This window comes from Centropristis striata, chromosome 13 (assembly GCF_030273125.1).
Source record: "Centropristis striata isolate RG_2023a ecotype Rhode Island chromosome 13, C.striata_1.0, whole genome shotgun sequence".
Taxonomy (NCBI): Eukaryota; Metazoa; Chordata; class Actinopteri; order Perciformes; family Serranidae; genus Centropristis; species Centropristis striata.
This window is the reverse complement of record NC_081529.1, coordinates 9,245,363-9,261,907: the sequence shown is the minus strand read 5'-3', so window position 1 is coordinate 9,261,907 and position 16,545 is coordinate 9,245,363. Positions and strand designations below refer to the sequence as shown.

Genomic DNA, 16,545 nt, shown 5'->3' with positions numbered 1-16,545 from the left:
TCAGCAGTCACACTTCCCCTTTGACTCAGCAGCTATGGCACATCGAGGCTGTATAAAAGAGGCAGGACAGAGCTGCCAGGACACAGCAGACCGTTCACCCAGAGGAGGCAACAAGAAGAAGACTTGAGCTTATTACAGGTGTGGTATTATTAACATTGTTACATATATCATTATTCATATCAAATGTGTTTAATTTAACCAGATCAACCGTTCATTGCAGCCTGCAACAACAGAAACCATGAAGAGTGCCAGGAAAGATGATACAGGGGTCGTTGGCAGGTATGACTATTTATTTTAAAAATACTTTGATCACTTCAAATTGTTTTTACACTGTAAAAAAAATCTATTAAATTTACGGTAAAATAGGCTACCGGCAGCTGTGGTTGCCAGAACTTCACCATAAATTTTACAGCGAGTGTTTTCTACTGTAAATTTAAATGTAAATATTATCAAAAACTGTAATTTTGACTGAATAGTCCCTAGTTTTGGGGTAATTGTGTCCTTGTGACAATATGGTATTTCTCCATTAATTTTACATGGAATTTTTATGTGTTTTCAAAAGTTTTTCAAAAGTTTTGTACTATTTCCTTGATTAACAGTAATTTACTGTATTATGGTGATGTGCAATTTTTTATTTTACACCCTATTTCTCATGCAATTTGACAGTGTTTTACTGTAATTTCTACAAACATTTTTTACAGTGTAAAAGTAAACTTTGAACTAATTTTCAGGTATGAATTTATGTTTTTGAAGTAAAATTATGTTTCTGAATAATTGTGTCCTTTTTGTGTTGTCCAGTGATTTATCAGAGCAGATTAAAGCAGCCACTAAGGACAATCATGTCAGAGCAGAAAACACAGAGCTGATGCTGAGTTACCAGAAGGGACAGATCACCCTGCCACAGTACAAGGTAAACTAAAGAACTAATGAACACACTTTCTGTTATAATACTGTATGTTTACATTGTCCTGAAAAGAGGATCTTTTTGTTTCTGCCAGGTCCTGCTGTGTTCCCTCTACGAGATCTACAGAGTGCTGGAGGAGGAGCTGGACAGAAACTCTTCTCATCCAGCTGTCGCCCCGATATACTTCCCTCAGGAACTCGCCCGAGTGGAAACACTCGAGAGAGATCTGGAGCATTTCTTCGGCTCAGACTGGAGGAAGAGGGTGATAGTTCCTGCAGCCACACACAGATACCAACAGAGACTACGACAGGTCAGTGTGTATTCTTTTCTGCCACTTTATACAAATATTTCACTTCACTTAAGGGGAAAATATTATACTTTGACTTCACTAAATTTATTTGGTACCTTTATATATATATATATATATATATATAATAATTACGAAATTAAAGTGGAAAATATTGAATTCATTACGAAAATAAAGTCATAAATATTTAATTATTCAGATTTTTAAAATTTATTTATTCTCTTAATTAATTAAATATTTTCTACTTTATTCTCATTATTTCTATTTTTTTTCTAAATGTGGCCCTAATACTCCGTCGTACTTAAGTTACTTTACAGATATCATAAAATGGAACAACAATATTTAATATTTTTATTAGGAGTTATATTTATTTGATACCTTTAGTATGACAGAGTATGAGGGCCACATTTAGAAAAATATATATATTATAATTTCGAGATTAAAGTGGAAAATATTGAATTATTCTGAATTTATCTATCTATCTATTTATTTATTCTCTTAATTATTTCAATATTTTCGACTTTATTCCTTGTAATTCATTTGTTTTTCTAAATGTGGCCTTAATACTCCGTCATACTTTAGTGACTTTACAGATATTATAAAATAGAACAACAATATTTAATATTTTTTAGTATTTATTTATATATTATTATGTATTTATTAGTTAACCTGTTCAGGTCCCCTGATGAGTCCAGTAGACATAACTTTTCTAGGATGTTTAGATTTATGATTACCATCATCTGACTCCACTCCAATGCACAGATTTAATTAAATGAGCACCTATCAGCCAATCACAGCGTTCCACATCATTTAAAGTGGACTGCAGTAGAGCCACACCCCCTTTCTCAGCAACCATGGCAACCGTCATGTTTTAATCTATTATGCATATCATAAAAGTATATAATGTGAATGTTTAAACTGTGTTATATTGCTTTTACATGTCAAAATGACATTTATAGCCTTTACTCCAGCTTCTTAAATATGGAAATATGATTTTGATTATAATGCATCCTGTAGATTATGTACAAAGACTATACAGCTCTGGAGACTTTAGCCACGCTGTATGCTGGATAGATAATTTAATTTTGTTAAAATAATACAAAATATATGCAATGTGTCTTAAAACATCACTTAAACATTAATGTGAGAGAAAGTTTTTCAATTTTCTTATTTTTACTATTGGTGATTTCTTGCATTGGGAATCTCCATCCATTAGAATGGACAGAAAAACTAACACACAATAAAAAAAATTTAATCCACTTTTTTTATCGGTAAAGATTTATGGGTGCATTTAGAGTAGAAGTCCATCATTACAATATTTCTGTGTTTTTGAACCATTATTGGGTTCTGAATGGGTTAAATTAGAGTAGAAATTCACAAGCTAGAAATATTTAAAATAATTAAAAATAACTCTAGCATTACCAGCTGCAACAAAGTGATGAACACATGCATCAATAATTATAAACCAGTGATACAACATATATTATTCATGACTATAACCTGTAGTGGAGTATTTGAAGGTTACAGTATTTTACTTTTACTTCAGTAAAGAACACAAGCACTTCTTTCATCACGACAATAAATAATACTTTTTCTTTTTGATACTTTGTGTACATTGTTCTGACAATACTTCTGTATTTTTACTCATGTAACATTTTTATTCAGGACTTGTAGAGTATTTTGAGACTTACTTAAGCAAAGGATATGATTCATTTTGTGAAATAACGGCGAACACGTCTTTATTTCTCAGATTGGTAAAGAGAGGCCGGAGGTGCTGGTGGCCCACGCCTACACTCGCTATCTTGGTGACCTATCAGGAGGTCAAGTACTGGGGAAAATTACCCAGAAATCTCTGGGGCTGAGCAGCAAAGAGGGGCTTTCGTTCTTCTCCTTCCCAAGTGTGACCAGCCCCAACCGCTTCAAGCAGCTCTACAGGAGCCGCATGAACAGCATCGAGCTGACGGAGGAGGAGCGGGCGGCCGTGCTGCAGGAGGCCGTGGCCGCCTTCGAGTGCAACATCCAGGTAAGAACACAGAGAACACATTTACTGTTTGCATGGACAATGTACACTGTAAAAAATGTCTGTAGCTTTTACGGTAAAAAAACTACTAAACCATGACAGTAAAAGACCATAAAATGATAAATGAGTTAATTCAGTTTCAGTAACAATGAAACACTGTAAATGTATATATCAGCCAAAACAGTATTTTTTACATTTTCTTTTTTAAAATACATTACTCCACTGTAAAATACACTGGCACCGTGTTTGTAGCAAAAATATACTGTAATATATACAAGCCATCACTGTAATTTTTGCCTTTATTTTTTGTAAAAAAACAACTTTTCTCATTGTTAAATGTACTAGCACCATATCTCTAACAAAAATATACTGTAATATTTAATGGTAAAATCTTTAATTCATGCGTCATTTATAAAATATTTTCTTTTCAATTATATGGCAGAACAGCGTTTCTTTTGAAGAATTTTTTTACGGTAAAATATGGAATAAAATTGCAATCTTAACAGTGCTAATATCATTTTACCGTAATATTACAAAAAGTTGCACCGTGTTTATTACGGTAAAGTTCTGGAAACCACAGCTGCCAGTGTTTTTTACAGTGTAGTTAGTGACCAATAATAACATCTATAACTGCAGTGAAACTCACAATAAGAGGAACTGAATCTGCCAACGCTGTGCTGTTTCCCTCAGGTTTTTGATGACTTGCAGAAAATGCTGAGTGTCACAACAGAAACAGTGGACCAATCACAGGACAACGTTCTCAAAACTGCCATGTTCCCACGTTCCCCCATGATGCAGCTCACTGTGGGGCTGTGCATCGCACTCACCACTATTGGGATGGGGATCTATGCTTCGTAGACTTCATCAGCACAATGTGAATGCACATACTGCACTTTAACTCACTTTACTTTGGGGCAGTCTGTGGCCTAGAGGTAAGGATTGGAGGACTGACGGGTCAAGGACTGAAGTGCCCTTGAGCAAGGCACCTAACCCCCCTGCCACTGCTCCCAAACTAACGAAATAACGAAAACTAGAATTGAAAAACATTTTAGTTAACTGAAATAAAAACGAAAAACGTTTTTTGAAAAATGATAACTAAGTGAAACTGTATTTTGTGGTTACAAAACTAACTGAAACTAGTAAAAATGTCCTTAGTTTTCATCTTTGTCAACTTTTTTCATATGTAAACATTTTTGGTTGATATGAAATTTATTTCATCTATTTGGTTTTATGACTTAGTAAACATATTGGACCTTAGATGGATCAGACAAAGGAAACATTTATTGTGACTATTATAACCTTGGAACACTGGTGAGTCAAAAGTATAGGTTCAATTTCCCCATTGTGGGACTAATAAGAGAATTTCATTCTAAATCTTAACCCTCCTGTTATGTTGCGGGTCAAATTGACCCATTTCAAAGTAAAAAAATATTTTTTTTAAAAATAGTCAAATGTATTTTTTCAAAAACAGAATAAGTTGAAAATTTCAATTAAAAAAACAAAAAACATTGTATTTTATATGTAGTTTTAACATGCATTTTAAAAAAAAGAAAGTGAATTATCCTCAATGAACCATGGTCGATGAGGTAAAGATTGCACTAAATATTGATTGAAATGGTTCATAATGGAGTTATTAATGAATATAAACAATGCTTATTGGGAATTTTTAGTTTCTGACACTTTTGGATAATTAAACATGTCCTAAAAACATTATTGCTGTTCCTGAGGCGAACATAACAGCAGGGTTAAATTACTTATCACCAGGCCTGTTAATCAGCTGAAAAAAAGATTGCACAATTTGCTGTGATTTATCGCTTTCTCCCCATTTGGGACAAAAGCTTGTTATAATATTTGCCTATAAAGGGGAGACCTTTGAAAACCCATATTCATTCAGATATCTTGAGGTGAGAGGTCAAGGCACCACTTTCAAAATGGACATGCCAGTTTTTGCTTCACCATAATGTAGCCTGATTTCCCATCTTCTTCATATATCAAAAACTTTTTTAATGCATTAAATATTTCACCTTAATTGCATGAATGAACATAATTAATTTTGATAAAAAATTAAATCTGTGATTCACCTATAAACCACTAATCCAACTGAACAAAATTTTCTTAAACTTGTCATTTATATGAACTTTGTTAAAACAATCATACGCTGTAAAACTGTATTTTTATGATTTCTCTGTTGAATAAAACAATTCAAAAGTGATTTCAAATACTTTAATTCTTTACACATCATGCAGAAACATCTTTTGTGTGACAGTGATATTTTTTTTTCTCCTTTTAATACAAATTCTGAGGTGCAATCATGTCTAGACTGATAGTAAAATCCATATCCAACAGAATCTAACCATACTCTCTTCACTATGACTGGAAAGCAGCATGAATAAGCAGACCAAAACTATTTACAGCAACAATAATATGAACATGTATAAGAGCACAGATGCTCTACTTGACTCTGTAGAGCACTTTCCTCTGCATGCGGTGCTGCAGCTCTCCTCTCCTCAGCATCAGGTGCAGGACTTTGTAGATGGCGTGCTCTGGATATTTCTGTAGAGCGATACAGAGAGACAAAGAATAAAGATTATTCACAGCACTCAGATCAAAATGTTTATATTTTTCCTTTGTCTGCTGCTTTGTGTTGTTTCTTTACACTAAAGTGGTTTCATGTTGCACCAGTTAGTGTTCAAGGTCCTTTTTTTTATTTTTTAGAATTGGTGGTTGTGGGCAGTGGATGTTTAGGGGGAGATAGCAGGTCAACAATAAATGCCACATAGAAGTGGTGAACATCAGCTGAAAGCTGTGAACCTGAAGATTAATTTGAGATGGAACTCAACACTGTGTGTCAAGTTGTTCTGGTCAAAAATATCTAATAAAAATGACTTAATTTACTGAAACCTATTAGGGTGTATCAAGGGTCATAACATTTATATGCCGCCATCTGAAGTCCATTTCAGTAAGTAAAATTAAAGTAAATTTAATTTTAATTTTTTTTAAGTCCAATGTCATTTCTTTTTGTGCTTTTAGTTTGTTGTTAGTTAACTGTATTTGATATGTTTTATTTCTGCTGTACAGCACCTTGTAACTCGTTTTTGAGAGGTGCTATATAAATAAAGTTATTATTATTATTACTTCCATGTTGAACTGGGAGTTGTTGCAGCAACTGTTGCAACAACTCCCAGTTGTTGCAGCAACTGTTGCAGCAGTTGTTGGGTTGATACCCTTTGTTACACAGATTTGGTGCCAATTATGCAATTTTATACATATTGAGAATGGATAAAAATGGTCAAAAAACCCTCCAGAAGTTCAAAAACTTTGGTCATTTTGGAGATTTCTGTATTTTCAGCGATTGGATCATAAGCAACTCAGTTCTTCAAACTGCTGAGAAACCCTCTTTTTGTCAATATACCGAGGGAAGCCGACGGGCTGTCTGAACGCTGAGTGTTAACAGTGGGGAAAAATAAACAATTTGTGCCCTTTCTGCAACACTTTATGGTAGAAATGTCTTTAATGATTTATTCAGTGGAGGACAGCTGCAGAGAGTCCTGTAACTGCCACGTCATGACATTTATAGAGCATGAAGCAGTGGTGCAGCACCAGATGCTTCAAGGTGAATTCTCCCCTGTTCTAGTTTTGTCACACTGACCTGTTTGGTGAAGTCCTGGACGATGCTGTGCTCAGAGACCTGGGAGCCGATAGCGAACCGTCTCTTCAGCTGCTTCTCCACACGTGAGATCATCTCCTGGTCCTCCTGAGAGGTGAAGCCCTCCACTCCTACACACAACATGTTGGAGAGATGTTAGGAACAGAACAATTATTGTATTGTGTCCAGTGGTTAAGTACTGTACTTAAGTACAGTTTTGAGGTACTTGTACTTCACTTGGGTATTTCCATTTTATGTAACTTTATACTTCCTCTTCACTACATTTGGAGGTAAATATTGTACTTTTTACTCCACTACATTTAGCTGATAGCTTTAGTTACTTTTGGAGTCAAGATTTACCATAATTTTTTTTTTAATTACTGCATTTAAATTAACCTTATAATGGAATATTTAGTTAAATGAGCCCAACCTTTACAAAATTAAAACACTGCTTACATAAATGAATCAACACAAATCTAATATTAAATTTAGAACATATGAAATAATCTGAGTGGATCCATTCTGCATAACAAGTACTTTTACTTTTGATACTTCAGTAAGTTTGAATGCAGGACTTTTACTTGTAGTGGAGTAATTTCACACTGGTATTAGTACTTTTACTTAAGTAAGAGATCTGAATACTGTAGTATTTGTAGTTTTTTCCACCTATTTTCGGTCTCTCTCGAGGTTTTACAGGCATTTTAGGCCTAAATGGGTCACACTTCCTGCTGCATGCCTCGGTCTGAATCGGCTGTGCATAGTTGTTGTAGATTTGTAATATGCTAGCTTAACCTTCCAGAATTTAAACTGTCCTTTTCGTTTATTTTCTCGAAGGAGCTCCACACAGAACCTTTTGATGATTTTATTAGTCCCTGCATATTTCTGCTGTTTGTATGATGTGCACCATATACTGGCACTCGGTAAAACAACGCTCCTTTTTCGTCGCATGACTCTTTCGATTTTCCATCAAAGTTAATGACTATTCGAGAATCCCTGCCCATCCCTACAACACACAGACACACACACACACACACACACACACACACACCTGAAAGGCTGCCAGACAGCGCAGCATCCAGTGTGGACACCTGGAAGAGCCTGAGGGCCTCGTCCACCTCTTCCTCTCCAGCCACCGCCTGCAGCTTCATCTTAGCCAGAGACTCTGCGATCCGCACCACGGCCTCCAGCTGCCTGCACAAGCACAAACATACAGGATTAATACAGAAGTTACTGCAGAAGATGGAGAACAAGGTATACATAGCTGTGTTTCCACTAGGGGGAAAAGTCTCAGGCCACACCCTCTGAAAATTCCGCTCACTCTGTGTGTCTCCGCTACAAGTTAGCCCCCAGAGGGATTTAGAGACTCTGGAGGTGACGTATGGTTTTCACCGTCGCCAATTGTGCACAACGCCAGCACCTGAAAGCAGCATGGCTAATTATGCACAGAGCGTCCACTGATCATAAACATAGTGATCATGAATTAAGACCTTGCTGACTGTGCACAGAGTGTCCGGTGCTTGTTATAAACAAACGAAACAAAAGAGATTGCTAAGTGAACACCTCCTGTAGCAGCAGCACATACACACTGTACTGCTACAGAGCTAACTGTAGCTAACTGCCGCTAACGGCGGCTCTTCTTAACAAACCGGCCTCCGGCTCGTTAGCGGCTCCTTAAGAAGAGTAAGAAAAAGTCACTGGATTTGTCTCCCGTTGCTTTCTTGAAAAATAGTCGCTAAGGGGGTCTGAAAAGTCGCTAAATTCAGCAACAAAGTCCCTAAGTTGGGAACACTGCTTTGCCGGCTTTTAAAAATGGCGCGTGTTGTTGTGGTGTAGAGTACTACGTCACATCCCACTTAGCGATCTATCCAATCAGTAACCAGGCTGTTTTCAGGGGAGAAAAAAGACCCTGCTCTTTTACAGGGACTAAAAAAGTCCTGACAAAAGCCGGCTCTGGACTGCTCGTATTCAAATTAGGGGCGTTACGGCGAGTGAGACCCGCCTCATTCCGGGTATTGGACTTGTATTACCCAGTAGTGGAAACAGCCCTCATGTGTAAACATACCTGACAGTGATGGGGATGGAGGGTCTTTTGTCCGTCTCTCTTTCATGCTCCCTGGCTCCGGTCCTCATCACCACGTATCTGTTCTTCAGCTTCTCTGCAGCCGCAGCAGAGAGCCGAGGGCCACATTTACTGCAAGCAGACAGTCACAACTCATTATACGCATGTGCTCAATAGAAGCAAACACAATTTGATCTTGAGTGGAAAAAAGCTGTGTAGCTGTTGTGTCATCAGAAAGAGACTCACGTTCTGGAGTAAGCGATGTATTTCTTGAAGGTGGCCAGAGGAATCTCTCCCTCCACGCCCTCTGTCTGCGTCTGAGCGCTCAGGTGGACGTTCATCACGTGACGAGCCAGCGTCTGACAAACATAATGAATATTAACACTGCATTCTTTTAAAGACCAAAAGATTTTCACAGTCCCAGACTAAAAACTGATAGTCTTTAGTAAATCTAGGAGTTTTACTGGAGTCACAGCGCTCCGTCATCTCCATCGTTAAGTTTAAGGTAGTAATCTCCTCTGTTTAACAACAACAAAAATGAGTAATAAATAATCAATGATTAACTTAATGAAAGTTGATAGAGCTGATAACTATAATAATTCAATTAAATAAATTATAATTAAATAGGTCAATGCACTCACGTACTGGACTCAAAAAAAAAAGAAAATGTCACAATTTCATTTCTAAATGTTCCTTTCCTTTATTCTTCCTTATATCTATTTTTACTGTAAAATAGTCAACGTTTCATGTGATAAAAACAGAAACCCTTTTTCAGCTTTGTGAGGGGCATTTTGTGGCGTCTTCTCTTCTTTTTGTTCTCGTTTTTTTTTTTTTCAACACAAACCACTGCACACACTAGAGCAGCTGGAGCCAAAAGCTGCTTCTTCTCCTTTTGTAAGTTTTTACTAAGAAAAAATTGCATGGTAGGAAAAAAAATGCTAAAAGAATCTAGTTGTAGAATCTAAAAAGAGTCTAGACAAAATCCTCTTGTAAATAGTGACTCTGCAGGATTCACAGTCTGTCTAAAATCTCAGTGTGAGACTAAAAACTCTAAACACTTGTCTTTAGATGTGAGCAGGTGTGAGCTGATAGTTTTCCAGGAGTCTTTTCCAAATCTTTTCAAAGTCTTCTGATGTATACTGTAGTAGCATTATACGTGTCTCCTCACCATGTCTCTCTGCTGGTCGTGGAGGTCTTTGATGATGAAGATCATGTCGAAACGGGACAGGATGGTGGGCATGAAGTCGATGTTGTCCTCGCCCTTCGTGTCGTCCCAGCGGCCGAACACGGAGTTAGCAGCAGCCAGCACGGAGCAGCGGGAGTTGAGGGTGGTGGTGATGCCAGCCTGCAGGGAGTCAAGGTGTTAGTCTGTCACTACAGTGAGGACATTGTGGGTTATTTTTTTACTTTTTAAAAAACACACAGATGAGTGATACCTTAGCGATGGAGATGGTCTGCTGCTCCATGGCTTCATGGATGGCCACTCTGTCATCCTCTCTCATCTGGAGAACAAAAAGTTTTTTTTAAACCCTCTAAACTCCAAAAAGACAGCAAAATTACACAATGTATCAGTAAAAAAACAGGTATTATCAGATTTTCAACTTTCTGATGGTCCTTGAACAGATCATGTGTGACAAATGCTTTCCTCAGAAGAAGTAACCTAATCAAAGCTTAAAAATCTGCCATAAAAAAAGTTATTTGCACCAACTAGATCCTGCAAAAAACATGAAATTCTGCACTTCGCTACTAGGAAGTCATGATTGACTCAGCTGAGACCAAACTAATTTTAACCTTTCCTGTGCTCTCATCTATGCTGGTTGTAAAAAACTTAAATAGTTTAATATTTATTATGTTCATAACAATTGTGGGCACTAGGAAAAATGTATATACAGAGTGCATTTTATTCCAATTTTTAAATAAATGATCAAAGAAATTCAATCTGCTGCTTTTTAGGGCTGGGAGATATATCAATATCAAAGATGTATCGATATATTTTTTAAACGTGATATGGAATTAGACCATATCGCATATATGGATATAGTTCAAATTTGCACTGTGATCCTTGCTCCAGGCAAGCTGCTACTTTTATTTAAGATATATTTTTTTTTATTTAAGATGTGCACTTTATGGAGCTTTGTTTAGTTAAATAAAAAAATTTAAAAAAGTTACTACAGTCATACAGAATTTATTTTCACTTAAATAAACAATTTCATAAAACTACTTGTGACATGCCATATTTGACTTTGACTGAACATTTGCTCTCACTTTGCGATAAAAATAACAGGATATATATCGTATATCAATATTCAGACTAAACATATCCGGATATGACTTCTGGCTGATATTGCCCAGCCCTACTGCTTTTCTTTAATGATTCAAGGCATTGCATTTGTGTTATACAGCACAAAGGGCATTTTTAAGTCCTGCCTACTTTTGCCATGACTGTGCTGTTTCCATAGAGGCTCAGGAGTTCTTTATTGCAGTGAAAAACAAGGCCACAGTGAGAGAAATGGGACAGGAGCTAATCTTGCGACACAAAATCCTTTTTACCTTGTCAAACTCGTCGATGCACACAACTCCCCCGTCGGCCAGCACCATGGCTCCGCCCTCCATGATGAACCCTCGGGTGTTGGGGTCCCTCAACACAGAGGCGGTCAGACCAGCTGCACTGCTGCCTTTACCTGAAGTATAGACCTGACGGAACAGAAAGACTCAGCATCAGCCACTCAGTTTACATGCTAGCTGAACATTGTGTGTAGCACTGAGGCAGGAGAATGATATCTACCCCAATAGGTGAACATCTCTCCACAAACTTGAGCAGCTGAGACTTGGCGGTACCAGGATCTCCCAGCATCAGCAGGTTGATGTCCCCTCTGCGAGTGAGACCGTCAGGCAGCCTGGAAGACAGGAAGCGTTACTAAAACAGGCGAGGACAAGGTTTACACGACTCTGTGCAGAGATGGACTGCATCAGGTGGCCTCACCTCTTCCTGGAGCCTCCAAACAGCAGACAGGTGATGGCCTTCTTCAGGTCGTCGCTGCCGTAGATGGAGGGAGCGACGGAGCGCGCCAGAGAGTCGTAGACGTTGGGAGTAGCAGCCAGAGTTCTCAGCTCCTCCTCCTCCTGAGGGGAGACGGATCCAGTCGCACCTCGACCTGGAGGAAAACACAAAACCACATCAACATCCAACCTCTTCTATTTGTTAAAATAGCACCAAATTAGAGCTGCAACAATTATTAAATTAATCAAACAATAATCAATTATGAAATTAAAAGTTATATTTCAGTCAAAACTATTCAGAGCAGTGAAGCTTATAGTTTTTTGAAGTTTGATAAAATGCTGCAGTTGTTGTCATCCATACATGTTTGATATCAGTTGAGTTCAGTTTGACTGAATACTTTGTTGGTCAGTCTGTGGGTTTGACTCTCATTGTGGAGAAATAAAAAGACTGAAGTGAGATGAATAGACTGAGAATTTTCTTATATTAATGCTTGAAATCGCATTAATATCGTATCGTGACTCAAGTATCAAGATAAAATCATATCGTGTGGCCTCTGCTGATTCACACCTCTAATACATTATCCTCTTTACCTGCTCCTTCTGTGTCCACCGTGATGCCAACCACTCTCAGGTAGGATGCACGGATCCCCACACCGGTACTTTTCTCGTTGCCTCTGGCCTTGACAGCAGCCATCTTCTTGATGGAGTAGATCCCCATGATGGTCACTCTGTTGCCTGGAACCACACGGTCACACAGATACCTGAGAGGAGGAGGAGGAGGAAACAGTTTGATCAAACAGGATTTAAGCAGCAGAACACAGAAAGGTTTTGTTTCTTGAGGGTGTTCCCCTCACCGATCACAGTAGAGCTGCAGGTGACGGGGCATCTCTCCATGCGGCACGGCGTCTGGAGACTCCTGCAGGCGGAGCGTCTGGAAGTCCACGCAGACGCAGCGGTCCGGGATGATGAAGTAAGGGTCCACGGGACACTTCACCCTACCAGGATTATTATCGCTGAGGGAAGAGAAAAGTTGTTGGACATAATAAAAATTATTGTTTGTACAGATTCTTCTAAAAACCAAGAACATTTCAACTACTTTCAAGGAACCTAAAACAAATTTCCAGATTCCATTAAGTTTATGAAGCCATAAAACCAAATAGATGAAATAGATTTCATATCAACCAAAAAGGTTTATGTATGAAAAATGTTGACAAAGACGAAAACAAAGGACATTTTTACTATAATTTTAGTTAGTTTTGTAACCACAAAATACAGTTTCAGTTAGTTATCGTTTTGTAAAAAACTCTCGTTTTTATTTCAGTTTTTGTTATTTCGTTAACTATAATAACCTTGCCTCTCACCTGTTGCACTTGCGAGGCAGAGCGTAGCCCTGCAGGCCTGGAGGCAGAGGGATGTTACTGATGATGTTGCGGCAGCCGCGACACTGCAGACACACCTTGGTGGCCTTGGCCCTCACTGCGGTGGCCGAGATGATGATGCCGTGCACCTTCACCAGACGAGACACCTGCTCTGACTGCAGGGGGAGAGGAGGAGAAGAATTAAAATAAATAAAATATGACCAAACAGTCGATTGTGACTAGAGATGTTCCGATGCAATTTTTCCTCCCAATACCGATTCTGATACTTGTGCTGTGGGTATTGGCCGATACCGAGTACTGATCAGATACCAGTATGTTATAAAACAAGTATCATACTACACCTACATGACTGTGATCAAGTTAAACCCTTTGTACAACATGAATAAATACTTTATTTTTAGATAAAACAGTATACAAAACAGTAGTGCAACAGCACCTTAAATAAATACATTTGGGGGTCCGGGGGCATACTCCCCTGGAGAACATTTTTGCCCTAAAAGCCTAAATTTGGTGCCTCTCGCACATTCTAATGAACAAGTAAATAGATTACTAATTTAATAAATTACGTGGTATCAGATCGGTGCCTGGACTCCAGTACTCGCCGATACCGATGCCAGCATTTTCGGCAGTATCGGAGCAATTTCCGATACTGGTATCGGTATCGGAACAACTCTAATGGTGACTCTGGGAATATGGGACACAGAGAGGTCTGCGGGTACCTTGAGGCCACGAATGGAGGCGTGATGTGCGTCGCTCTTCAGCGTGACCTGGATGTCCTGGACCGTCTCCTCCCCTGCAGGACGGGGACGGGTCACCTCATCTGCCACCTCCTTAGCAGCTTCCTCCAGCTGTGAATTAGACCAAACGCTTAGAGAGAAACAAAGGCAACCAGGGCCAAACGGGAGATTTCATGACAGCTGTAGTGACTGACCAGTGGCAGGTTCTCAGAGGGAACCTTGTAGAGACAGTCTGACAGATCCTCGTCAAAGCTGGCCAGGTCCTCCATCTCCACGTCCACCCAGTACTCCCCCAGGGTGTAGTGTCTCTTCAGCTCATCTCTGATTTAAGACAAATAAAAAAAATCAAACCAATATTGTAGGTGACAGAGTTGTGAAGTGATTAACTGTTGCACTTAATCAAATGGGAGACTAATAAAAGACAGTTTATATCATTCTGACATTTTCTCTGACATATGGGTCAAGCTCCAGAAATGCTGAGGCCTACATTCCTTTTTCCTGTTTCTTTATTCAGACCCTCTCTTTATTAAATCACATTTGCTTTCATACTCCACATTCCAACCCTTTGAGCAGATAAATGTGGCTTATTTAAATTGAAGATGTATTTTTTAATAATGTATATGATAATGTATATATACACATTTATTTTATTCATTTGTTTTGGGATTAGATTATTTACAAATGCATACAGAAACATTGTTATTGTTTGCCTGGCATTGTTTTTGTGGTAGTAAACGGCTTCGAGGGGGGAAAAAGCTGATTTTTTTCATTTTTTGTATAAGGAGTCCAAATGTAGATGACCTTGATGACATCATGGTATTTTTTAGATTTTATAAAGCTCCTCCAGATTCACTCAGGACTTTATCAAACTGTTTTCCCGGCTGATGTTAGGCCTCATGGTGTGAAGGATAACCTTAGCATATACGTTTTAGACTCATCCACTATCACTGAATACACTTAATACACACTTTTGTTAGTCTGGTCGCTAATCACATCCATCCGCTCTCACCACCGCATCATTTCCATGCAGTCCTGGTGGTCATTTTATCATGAACTGACCTGTATTTATATGTGAAGCCGGTCCGGTCGGTCCCCACTCTGAACTGGCGGAGGAACTCACGGAACCGTTTCTTGATCTGGGTCTTCTTCTGAGCGCCTTCATCCACGCCATGTCCCTCTCCTCCTCCGAAGCTGTCGCTGTAGTAGACTCCCGGGTCGTCAAAGCCAGACATACTGAACCAGGTCGGGGAGCAACACGGCACGAGTTAAAGTAGATACCGGGGAGTAGTTTTTCTTAATTAATAGAAAAACAGGATGGTTGTGAAGTGCCAGAGACAAAGCTGCTCAGAGTTTCTGTTCCGCGGCAAAAACTGAACTCTTTCCTGTCTGTTTCCCGCGACTCGCTGCTCGGAACGCCCCCTGCTGTCCTCTGATTGGCTGGAAGGGGTTGATGCCTGTTGCTATTGGTCGAAGCTGCTGTGGGAGGCGTGTCTTTGATTTGAAGGTGGAGTTTGTGAGGACTGGTGGCGCGAAAAAGACAAGAGGAGGAGGAAGCAGCAGCATGGGGACTATCAGCACAAAGAAACACTGAAGTGCAATCACTTGAACAGAAACACACATTTTATCACCATTAATAATAATAACAACAGTAACGCTGTTTCGTTGAGCTACCCCTAGCTCCCTTTGTTGACAAAATTGTAATCTGTATTTACAATGGTTGAAGTTTAAACTATTTAACTTAGTCATTTTAGAGGGTTATTTATTAAATTACAGACCATGTGTTTAAAGCTACAGTGAACAGTGAGCCCTTTCTGCCCTACAAAATCTAACTGCAGTAACTATGCAAAGGGAAAAATGAGAAAACTGCTTTAAAGTGTTTGTTTTTTTTTAACGTTTTTTAACTACTAGGTAAGTAAGTGATATGACACTTATTTCTACATGTATTGATGATGTCATTTTTATGCTAAAAATAACTATGATTTATTTGACCTTTGACCCCAAAAAGTAGTTACTGCATTGCTGTAAAAGGTTCTAATAGTAATGCAGTAACTACAATGTCGTCTTCTTTCAGCTTTTATATTTTTTTTCCAGTGAAAAAACATTTTCAAATTGATTTTGTTATGTGTTTTTAAAAGTGTTTAACAACTCTATTCAAAGATTTGTGTATTTTAGACTTAATATTATAAAGTAATGTTATATTTTAGTCTTGATATACTTTTATCTCACTTTTTTACTTAATCACTATCTAGATAATAATTTCCCTTTCAAATAAATGTATAATTTCTATTATTTTTATTTTTAGATTAGTATATATATATCCAAAGCAGACGGTGGTAAGTGCAATTACTTCTTGGTTTTGAGTTGGATTTTGTGGTTTTTATATCATTATTTATCTGAAATAAAGCAAAATTGAAATCTAAAACTTTGTCACAAGATAAAACAGACATCAGGGGGTTCATTTTTAGTTATAACTCAATTTTGACCAAAAATGTA

General features: G+C 38.2%; 2 protein-coding genes across 2 annotated transcripts; one reads left to right on the top strand and one right to left on the bottom strand.

Annotated features, from left to right (window-relative positions):
* The first annotated feature begins 94 nt into the window (after positions 1–94).
* hmox1a (heme oxygenase 1a) lies at positions 95–5,440 on the top strand. Its single transcript, XM_059348972.1, has 6 exons — positions 95–138; positions 221–279; positions 799–910; positions 999–1,214; positions 2,962–3,234; positions 3,922–5,440. Exons 2-6 carry the CDS (start codon positions 239–241, stop codon positions 4,087–4,089), a joined length of 810 nt encoding a protein of 269 aa, XP_059204955.1. The 5' UTR covers positions 95–138; positions 221–238; the 3' UTR covers positions 4,090–5,440.
* mcm5 (minichromosome maintenance complex component 5) lies at positions 5,441–15,427 on the bottom strand. The gene is made up of 16 exons (XM_059348970.1): positions 15,112–15,427; positions 14,247–14,373; positions 14,035–14,163; positions 13,298–13,470; positions 12,791–12,949; positions 12,528–12,697; positions 11,920–12,091; positions 11,722–11,833; positions 11,487–11,630; positions 10,373–10,438; positions 10,105–10,281; positions 9,183–9,295; positions 8,940–9,068; positions 7,926–8,068; positions 6,881–7,008; positions 5,441–5,784 (listed from the first exon to the last, which is right to left on the bottom strand). The coding sequence occupies exons 1-16, from the start codon at positions 15,282–15,284 to the stop codon at positions 5,683–5,685; spliced, it is 2,217 nt and encodes a 738-aa protein (XP_059204953.1). The 5' UTR covers positions 15,285–15,427; the 3' UTR covers positions 5,441–5,682.
* Positions 15,428–16,545: the final 1,118 nt, after the last annotated feature.